The 10,799-nt window shown below is 39.1% G+C and overlaps 1 protein-coding gene across 1 annotated transcript; it reads right to left on the reverse strand.

Annotated features, from left to right (window-relative positions):
* Positions 1-1,700: 1,700 nt before the first annotated feature.
* LOC139479085 ((R)-phenoxypropionate/alpha-ketoglutarate-dioxygenase-like) lies at positions 1,701-10,209 on the reverse strand. Its single transcript, XM_071261842.1, has 4 exons — positions 9,579-10,209; positions 7,263-7,402; positions 5,337-5,492; positions 1,701-3,605 (listed from the first exon to the last, which is right to left on the reverse strand). The coding sequence occupies exons 1-4, from the start codon at positions 10,183-10,185 to the stop codon at positions 3,462-3,464; spliced, it is 1,047 nt and encodes a 348-aa protein (XP_071117943.1). The 5' UTR covers positions 10,186-10,209; the 3' UTR covers positions 1,701-3,461.
* Between the last annotated feature and the right edge of the window lie 590 nt (positions 10,210-10,799).

Here is a 10,799-nt window from a genome sequence, read left to right on the forward strand (position 1 = left end):
AGGTGGACCAGATAATATGGATCCGGTCATGTGGATCCAGATTGTGAGGACAGATCCAGCTCACCTCGGTTAGAATAGGTCTTCAGCAACCCACTCTTGCTGTAACAGGCGACCATGCTTGTCGTAAGAGGCAACTAATGGGGTCGGGTGGTCAGACTCGCTAACTGGGTTGATGCATGTTATTGTATGCCAAATGTGTGGATCGTTGCTCACAATATCAATCACTGGATTGTCTGGTCCAGACTCGATTATTTACAGACTTCGGTCATATACCTGGAATACTGCAGAGTACGTTGTTAAACAACAAGCAAACAAAAATGTGGATGTCCCAGGTTAAATTTCCCACATAGGTGCAATTTACTTGATGTATGTTCAGATTTAAAAGACCCTAATCATATTGCCTGTTTTTCAGTCCAGTCCTTTAAATGTCTTTGTACGCCTTTTTGGGCTGACTGGCAGTATTTTAACTGTTTCATATTTTGTAACTAAATTTAGATTTGTACATGCCGTCCATTTTTAGCTCACCTGAGCATTTTAATGTGATCTTAAGTCCATGTGTTGTTTTAGATGTATAAAATTGTTACTGTTTAGCACTTGTTTTTGAAATGTAGTGCATATTGTTATCATTGGCAAAGAGGGACAAGATGTATATTGTTGTTCATATAGATTGATGTTGACCAAATATTTTAAAAGATAGTGAGTGAAATAGTGAGTGAGTAGGGTTTTACATTGTTTTTCGCAATTTCACGATGGGGGACACCAGAAATAGGCTTCACTAAGAATAAGTAGATTTTCACCACAAGTGCAATCTTGGTTTGTCAAGTTCCCCACATTACTGGGAGTTCTGGAAGACATTGAGAGTTCTGGTATGCTCTAATGGGCACGCCAGAAACCTATGATTGTGGGTTCGTAACCCGGTTCGCCCCAATTATGTTTCTAGGTTTGTCAGCACCATACCCGTGCTCTTGGGTTTCGCCGAAGTGGTAAACGTCTGAGACCTGCATCGCTTCAGGCTTTCCTCCCACATTAAGCTGACACGCCATGATATAACTGGAAAACTGATAAAAGCGGTGTTAAACCAAACTCACTCACTCACTCTAATGTTGGAACTCCCTGTGCAGAGTTGTGTCCCTTGACCTGGCCAGGATCCCAGCTTGCCCCAGTCACAATACTTGGTTAGTCACAAGATGCCTGTGGGTTTCACAAAAATGGTAAACATCTACTGTTTCAATCTTTCATGCTTTCCTCTCACAAGATGCTGACAAGCCACAGTAAAACTGAAATACTGTTCAAAGTGGCATTAAACACCAACTCATTCACAGATATTAACATGGCATTTGACAAGTGTTTCTAAATTCCACATTTTTTCCATTTTGGGCAGACAAACTTGATTTCCAGTGGATGGAGTTTTTGGTCCCTTTATGTAAAAAAGCAGGAGGTAAAACTAATCAAATACAAAATAATTTCTTTTATGAAATATACAAGAACTTCAGGACGTTATTATGATAATGTTCACTATATGCACTTTTGGTGCAGTGTCCTTTAAAAAGTCTTGAAGTGAAGTTAAAAACAAACCTATTAACTGAAAGGGCTCTGAAATAGGTGTACATCTATTCTAAAACAACAGTATGTTTTCTTACTATTTCGCAACTAAGATAGTCTCCACTGTATAAAACAGTGAAAAACACTTAGTCCATCCACCCAACCAATATTCCCAGAAATAAACATTGAAAAGTAATAATTAAACAATTTATTCTTTGTCTTTATTTATCACATTATGAAGGAAAACAATAATTATCATACAAGAAATAAGCAAGCCATTGAACAAAGCCTGTTGAACAGCTGAAAACACTGATCCATAGGATCAAGCAATGCTTGCTGCTTTGCTTGCTGGATTATGTCAAACATGTGCATGCCAGTCAAGCTATTCTGTCTGGTGACAGCAGACTTGGCAAGTCTAATTGTTCTGACTATTTATGTTTGTCTCTGGCAAAATTCTTCAGGTCAAAACTGATATATACACAAAACTATGCATGAAAATATTCATCATAATCCTGGTGTTTCCCCTCTCATGATACTGTAGATGACATACTGACAATTGGCAGGGGTGCACATAATCACCTTCTTTTGAAGTTTGTTTCCAAATTAAAAACAGTCTCGGAAGGAAGAGAAATTGTATTAAATATGATTCCTCATTTGTAAAATTTGGTATCAAGTAATTAAGAAAATGTCTACAATGGACATACAGTCAAGTCTCTTTAATCCGACACTCGTCTTTATGCGACACAACTGATGGGAAACAATTAAATCAGTGCTATTTAGCCCGTTAATCCAACAGTCTCGCACTCCGACCCCGACAAATCTAATTTGCAACGAATTACCGAAATCACTCATCAGTCTCGTTTATCCAACACAATGATCAGCGTATTCTCTGATACACAGCCCCATGATTTGATGCCAGACGAGTTGGCTTGTGGCTGCAGAGATAAGCTTGCTTAACAATAAACAATTAATGCTTCAAATAAACAAAACTGGTAACTTCCATTCCAGACTATTCTTTCAAAAGTATTTTGAGTCAGTCGACAGTAGTGAGTGAGTGAGGTTTTACGCCGCTTTTAGCAATATTCCAGGAATATCATGGCGGGGGACACCGGAAATGGGCTTCACACATTGTACCCATCAGTCAACAGTAGTTTTGTGTTAAGCTTTAGAGGTCGCATGATTAGAAAAAATATTCAGCTAACAATGTAACATAACTATATCAGCATTTCATTTTTCATTTTTTTATTATGTGTTTTTATCGTTATCTAATGTATAGTTGTCCGATTTTCGATCATGAATGTTGATACAACTTAATTTCGTTTATCTGACATACTTGTTAATCTGACATTATCATATGCAACCAACCATGTCAGATTCAAGGGACTTGACTGTACTATGATTATCAATCTTCATAAAAGATAATGAGTCCTGCACCGTCTCCGTGGTCTAGTGGTAGAGCGGAAGGTCCGGGGTTCGATCACTGACCGCGTCATACCTAAAGACGTTAAAAGATGGTACTTGTTGTTACCCTGTCTGGCGCTCGGCATTAAGGGGCTAAAACAAGGACTCGTCGGCTCGGAGTCAGTAAACTGTGTCTGAGTTGGGTATCCATGTTACACTGCGGCATGATATCTCAGTGGGCTAGCACTATAAATCAGCATCAGTCCGGACTAGTACAAGCAGCCACACACACACATACACATGCATGCACGTAGCTATATAAGCGCAATAATCTTGGACGCGACTTTAAACCCAATTTCACCTCACCTTAAAAAGTCCTGCACATGTCAATGGCACAGAAGCTAAGATCACAGATGCAAACAAGCACATTAGAACACATAACAGCATATCAGTAACTTGTCATTTTCAAATATGAAGTTGCAGATTTACATATGTCAAGGCAACACATAATCAACATGCTACTTCTTTGGTTCGTGAGTTCCCTTGACCGTCGTTCGGTGTAAGACTCGCAGTCCGACCTCTGACCTTGGGTGCTGTGTCTCCGGAGTGGCCTCGTGACCTACTGACAGGTTGTCCGAGATGATGAAGTCTCCAACCTCCCACTGGAGAAAACAACAGTGTAGGTTTGATATCTGGTGAGATAATCCAACATCATTACGTATGACTTACACCCATGGCAGTGTTAGAAATTGGCACTAGTCCTACAGATCTTGCCAAAGTGCCCAATAGTTAAGGTATCCTAAGGACTAGCAGAAATTTACCCTTTCTTAGGGTTTTGCAAAATTTTATAATTTTAAAGACTAATGGACTAAAACTGTTGGTTTCTATCGCTGCATGGGGATCGCTACTTAATGGATCGGGAGATCAAGCTTGGTGATTTGGTTGATGCACGTCATTGTTTCCTGATTGCGCAGATTGATGTTGATGATATCAATACCTGGATCGTCACACGGCTGGATGTACTGTGTTAAACGACAAACAAAGCAAACTAAAAAGAACTTAACTGGGTCCAGATTTGAGTGGGACAAATTACCTTGATAACAATTTATTAATCATAGCTATCAGACAAATATGACTGTCAAAGACTTCCTAGTATTGACAACAAGCAATGAAGCTACATGTATTCAAAAACGTTTCACTAATCTTCAGAGAACTTGACAAATATCAGTGAAAGACTGTATCCAATTGTATGCTGGTTGTGATGGCTGGTTAAAATGGCTTGTGAAACACATAAATGGAAGTCTTGTACAGTATTATGAAGGTGAGCTCTACCTGTTGTTCTGTACCTTTCTCAAAACCAAAGTGCATAATCGTATTCCTGTTAAAAATACAGGCTCTAATATCAGTCGTGGGGCTACACAGTATACATTCCACATGGATGACAGAGACATTCTGCTCTGTCTCTACTCTAGTGCCACACAAGGCATTATGGAGGGATGGGGTTCATATTAATCATATCATCATATTGTATCAGATTTGTATCAGATTTTTTATTGTTGCTACAAGACGTACAATCTATTTCCTGAAAAGGGGAGCAAAATAATTTCTTTTCCAACACAATTTTGTCAGTACATCCAGTAACTTTTTTCTGGAAGGATGGTTTTTTTTTACCAAAACAGCACTTAGCCCGACTGTATCGCTCACTTCCTCATGTTGGGTGGTTGATATGAGGATATCAGAACATAGTTCTATACTTGAGCATTTCCTGGTGAGAATAAACAAGGCACCCGTTATCCTCAAGCCCTACCTTATGCGAATACACAAGGCACCTGTTATAATATAGCCCTACCTTGTGAGAATACACAAGGCACCTGTTATAATATAGCCCTACCTTGTGAGAATACACAAGGCACCTGTTATAATAGAGCCCTACCTTATGCGAATACACAAGGCACCTGTTATAATAGAGCCCTACCTTATGCAAATACACAAGGCACCTGTTATCCTCGAGCCCTACGTTATGCGAATACACAAGACACCTGTTATCCTCTAGCCCTACCTTATGCGAATACACAAGGCACCTGTTATCCTCGAGCCCTACCTTATGCGAATACACAAGGCACCCGTTATCCTCGAGCCCTACCATGCGAATACACAAGGCACCCGTTATCCTCGAGCCCTACCTTAAGCGAATACACAAGGCACCTGTTATCTTAGAGCACCACCTTATGCGAATACACAAGGCTCCTGTTATCTTAGAGCACTACCTTGTGAGAATACACAAGGCACCTGTTATAATAGAGCGCCACATGGTGAGAATACACAAGGCACCTGTTATAATAGAACCTTACCTTGTGAGAATACACAAGACATCTGTTATAATAGAGCCCTACCTTGTGAGAATACACAAGACGTCTGTTGTCCTTGGTTATTTCTCGGTGTATTTCCTTGAGGATCTGCACTGTTTCATTCATGTCGGTTTCTCTCTCCTTGTCTGTTCCCATGTCCCAAACAAAGGAATCGGTCATTCCCAGGTGAAAACACAGCGTCTGGAAATCAAGCAACACACTTGCAGAACACTTAATAACAGCAACATTTACACCTTGATTGCATGGTGATGTGATAAATCTTTAAAATTTGTGTCCTGTGATACATATCATTATCAACATTATTCAAGATAAGTGAGTTGACTTAAAGAAATACAAAGCACATTAAAAATGCTTTTAAGAGCCCAACATCAGTACTGAACTCACTTTAACCTTGTTAGATCCCCAGAATCTGGTTAAGACATGTCTATAGATACAAATGTATTAATCTAAAACTTTTGACAGCAAAAGAGACATAAAATGGTATTATTCAAATCAGAATATGGTTTTCAATATGGAAGACACTTTACACCCAAGAATAAATGGTTGGTTAAAAATATAAAACTTCATACCTTGCTAATAAATATAAAACTTCAGACCCTGAGAATATTCAGTTTTGACTATCTGCCGAAACTGATTCCATTGGGCGTAAAAGGCAAAAAAAAGATGAAAAGGGTAAAGAAGAAAGGGCAAAAGAAATAACAGAAGTTTTACACAAAGACAACCGTACAGCATGTTCATTATATTACACATGCACATCTGGTTTTGAAGAGGGCCAGAGTTACACATGGCACTATTGGCAGCAATGATACATGAAGATCAAAGGTTGAAGTTGCGCGAAATTATATAACAAATACTCAGAGATATATAATATGATATCAGGAAGACTATGTCCTTTTTTGCATGTCAGTTTTCATGGTACATGCAGAAATGCTTGTTCGACAAATAGGCAACAAATTTTCACCATTCTTCATTGTGGAATCAGTTTTTCAGGACCGTTTCTAGTTTTACAAGAATTGATCCAGGATTCGAACTAAGGGCTCTTGGCAGACAAACTTGTATAAAAGTTTGTATTGTCTTATTTCAGAGCTATTTTACCATTTTATTCAATGCAATAATGTTCAACTAAGCAATAATGTTCAACTAAGCATTAAAACCTTTTCCAATATAAGTAGCAAATTGTTTTTGAGTAGCTTAGCTATTAGACATTAATGTGATAGTAGGGGAAAACATATTTTGCAAATATGAAGCTAATTTAAACATGTGCAAACAAAACAGAAATAATTGTGAACACAATATATTAAACCAACTTCACAAATTTTATTCAAATAACGTCTGAAACAAGTCCAAAAGCTAAAATCTGATCTGAAGAGTCCCTTCGATTTGTCCATTTGACCAGGACTGTAAACAAAGAAGTATGATTTGGCCTTGCCTGCTTCAGAGAAACCCACCAGCAGTGAAAAGGTGCTGACAGACCAAGAATAAATTCGGCAGATATTACATCCTGATTTGGCTAAGGGACACAACTCTGCAAAATGAATTATGACAAATTTAGACCACTGTGCCAAGCTATTATGCAGAGTTGCCTTGCCTGCTTCAGAGAAACCTACCAGGACTGAAAAGATGCCGACAGACCAAGGATAAAATCGGCAGATATTATATCCTGACTTGGCTAAGGGACACAACTCTGTATAATGAATTATGACAAATTTAGACCACTGTGCCAAGCTATTATGCAGAGTTGCCTTGCCTGCTTCAGAGAAACCCACAGCCCTGAAAAGGTGCTGACAGACCAAGGATAAAATCGGCAGATATTACATCCTGACTTGGCTAAGGGACACAACTCTGGATAATGAATTATGACAAATTTAGACCACTGTGCCAACTGTGCCTACAACTGAGATGGAATTCCACTGACTACATTCCCTCAACACCTACTGCAGCTGGACTTACTGGATGCCTTGTAACAGGATGGGGATAAATGAGAGGATGGAATAGACTTGACCGACGGTCGCTGACCATCCACAATCTCTCCCACCGCTGCCGCGTCTCCGAACTCAAACTCTCCACCAGCTCCTTCAGCGGCACAAAATCTAAATAGAATTGTAGAATGAATGAGTTTGGTTTAATTTCTACATGCTTTGAACATATTGATCAGTTTTTCAGTTATATCACAGCGTGTCAGCGTGATGTGGGAGGTAAGCCCGAAGCAATGATGCAGGTCTTTGATGTTTGACGCCTTGTTATCATGGTTATAACCCATGAGCATGAGTATGGCGCCAACACACAATAACATAATCATGGCAAACCACGTTCACAGGTTTCTGGTAGGCCTAAGCATGCCAAGGGATGGAATGAATGAATGAATGTCTTTATTTCCTCCAGATAAATCCGAAGATTCTCAAAACATCAACATTATGTAATTAAATAACAAAATAATCAAACACATGTATATATATATCAATGTCCCGCAAAATGTAAGGCTATAATTTATAAACAGTGTGAAGTATTGGTAAGATTACCGCACGTTGTTTAGGATATGTTTAATTTGATATAAATACTTTCAGAATTCAATAATAGTGAAATGTCACGTTATTTCATCAATGTCATTGTTATCTGCACCAAGAAAGAATGCTAACATATCATGGTCTTCCATCATCTCTATTTTATCACACATTTCAACATCAAGATTATCAATTAGAGTGGAAAAGAATATATCTCTCTCTCTGAAAGTAGACATTCACGGTTTAAGATGAGATGATATGATAATAATCATTATCAAAAGTATTACATTTTGTACATTCCCCAGTTATTTTGCGTCTGGATCCAATCCTAAAAACATACTGTATTTTTTCTCTCAATTCAGGATATAACATTAACAAGAACCTTGCCTGTCAACTAGGGCTGGGACGAGTCCAAATTTACTCCCACTCCCCCTATTACCCCATCCTACCCGGGTACCCACTGTAGGTCTCAGGAGATGTCTCAAAATGTCCGATTGGGAACATTTTTAGAATAGCCCTGGCAAAACATATGTAGATACATGCATTAAACAATCTGGTCATTCATACACTGATTGCGCAAGTGTATGAGTGAGTGAGTGAGTTGGGTTTAACGCCGCTTTTAACAGTACTCCAGTTATATCAGGGCGTTTTAGCTTAATGTGGGAGGAAAGCCCTAAGTGATGCAGGTCTCAGACACAGAGCTCCAGATAAGCTTTTGGTGTTGTGGGTATTTTACCCATGCATTTTAAAATCGTTGGGTATCAGTAATTCTATCTGGGTATTCAAATTTCTGTTACCCACTAGTTTTTACACATGTGGGTATTTAAGTTAAATATTTAAAAACACTATTCATCTAGTCCCAGCAAACTGGTGTCGTGTGGGTTCCAGAGCTTTATAGCACTCAAAAATACCAGGATACTTCCACAAGAAAGTGTGATGGCAAATGATCATGATGTAACTGTCATCGTGGAGTTTGGCAAGTTTGACGGAATGTCCATATATAATTTTTAAAAAAGTTCCTGATTTGCTAATCGAATACACAGGGTTACTTCACAATATTTTGATGATAAGCACAAGTTTTATTTTTGAAGCGTATCTGTAATGTTCGTTGCGTATTTGATACGCTTAGAATTTATTTTACTGCGTATTTCTGCATTTCTGATGCGTATTTTATGCAGATACGCAGCTTATCTGGAGCTCTGCAGACATGAACCACTTCGGTGAAACCCACGAGCACGGGTATGGTGCTGACAAACCTAGAAACACAATCGGGGCGAATTGGATTCGAACCAACAAAAATAGGTTTCTGGCGTGCCCAAGGGACACAACTCTGCACAGCGAATCGCGGCGCCTTAGACGACTGAGCCACCCATGCCCCATTCAACTATATGAAGAATAAACAGGAATTAGTGACTTGTAGTGTAACCATAGAGCTCAAGATAATTTTTGTCATTAAACAATATATCACGTGACTAAACAGCACAGTTCCGGGTTGTCCTGTGGGTAGCTGGGTCATACTCAGATCCCACCCGACCCGGGTACCCGAGTTACCCGTCCCAGCCCTATTGTCATCATATTAATCATAACTCATCATTTGTTCATCATATCCTTCACCTGCACATGTCTACAATAGCTGATGATCAATGGATGAGGTCATGCATAGGGTAAAATTGACTGACATGTCACTTGAACAAATACATAGAAATTCTAGCTCTTCCTCCTGTGCTCTAGGACTAAAATCACCGCCCCACTCTTTCCCATTTACCTGTATTACCCATCTTGGGCACAGCAACCATGTGATAGATGGAAAACGAGAACGGTGCCCTCATAAAACTCCCATCTATGTGCCAGCCCGTCCGTCCCACGTTCCGACATCCCTCTCGTTCATCATTCGACACCCGAAACACGTCAGGATGGGTTGATCGCTGGTGTTTGTAAAACGTTGATTCCAACTCCCCAAACCATCGACTTATTTCTACGTGACGTTCACCTGACACAACACCCTGGTCTTTGAAGATTAGAAGACGATGTTTATGAACGTCCTCTTTAAACTTCTTAATTAAGTCTTCTGACACCGGTTCATTCAAATTGATTCCTCTTATTTCGACTCCAATGGCAGCTTCTTTGACATCGTAAGCCATTTGGGAATTACTAGAATCTGAAGAGAATCTGTTGAGTTGCTGACTGGTTGGTGTTGACTTTGAACATGTGGGATTTTCAAGAATTTGTCGTATGTCGTTTACATTGATAGAATGCAAATTTGAGTGTGTCAGTCGTGTAATTCCACCCTTTGTCAAACTGGAGATTATCTGAAAATAGATCAAGTAATGTTTGTGGTTAAATAGACGCAAACCCGGTAAACAGAAATTCATCAATTTTGATACTTTCTCCTGACAGCAGCTGAGGGAATATTATCTAGAGTGATCTCCCTTTGAATGACTTCGGTATGTTCCGTAGATCCTCCGAGTTTCTCCGATCATAGTATGGCCATCACAGTTGCGTTTCTCTACAGATATTTGAAAACAAATTCGTTGGAAAACGAATCTCGAAATTTCTGTCTAATCAATTTTATGAACCCAATCATCCTAATTTATTACGACCAGAGCACTGATTTAATTAATAATCTAGACAGAACAATGAAGAGAAACGATAGCTACGCTTCCTGCACCTTGACTGCCTAAAGTCTGCATTTAACTAAATCAGTCAATCTGTTTAGTTAAACAGTCAAGTAGACATAACACAACTTGCCCAGCTAACTATATTCCACATCTGAACTTAATATATTCAAGTCAACTTTAGGTGTATTGGAATCTATTCACCTCGATCGCATGGTTGTTTAACATTGAACCAGATCAGATAGAGTACTTTATAGAACAAAACAATGTTTATTTGTTTGTTTGTTGTTTAACGCCGCACTCAGCAATATTACAGCTATATGACGGCGGTCTGTAAATAATCGAGTCTTGACCAGACAATAAAGTGGTTG

Source organism: Haliotis cracherodii, unplaced genomic scaffold (genome assembly GCF_022045235.1).
Source record: "Haliotis cracherodii isolate W230 unplaced genomic scaffold, xgHalCrac1.p SCAF_4, whole genome shotgun sequence".
Lineage (NCBI taxonomy): Eukaryota > Metazoa > Mollusca > Gastropoda > Lepetellida > Haliotidae > Haliotis > Haliotis cracherodii.

Excerpts from the sequence above, each read along its gene's own strand:
- LOC139479085 (XM_071261842.1), bottom strand. The coding sequence starts at position 10,185 with ATGAATTTCTGTTTACCGGGTTTGCGTCTATTTAACCACAAACATTAC. Across the intron at positions 7,403-9,578 it reads GCCCAAGATGGGTAATACAG|ATTTTGTGCCGCTGAAGGAG; the intron begins GTAAATGGGAAA and ends AATTCTATTTAG. Across the intron at positions 3,606-5,336 it reads GTCTTGTGTATTCTCACAAG|TGGGAGGTTGGAGACTTCAT; the intron begins GTAGGGCTCTAT and ends TGTTTTCTCCAG.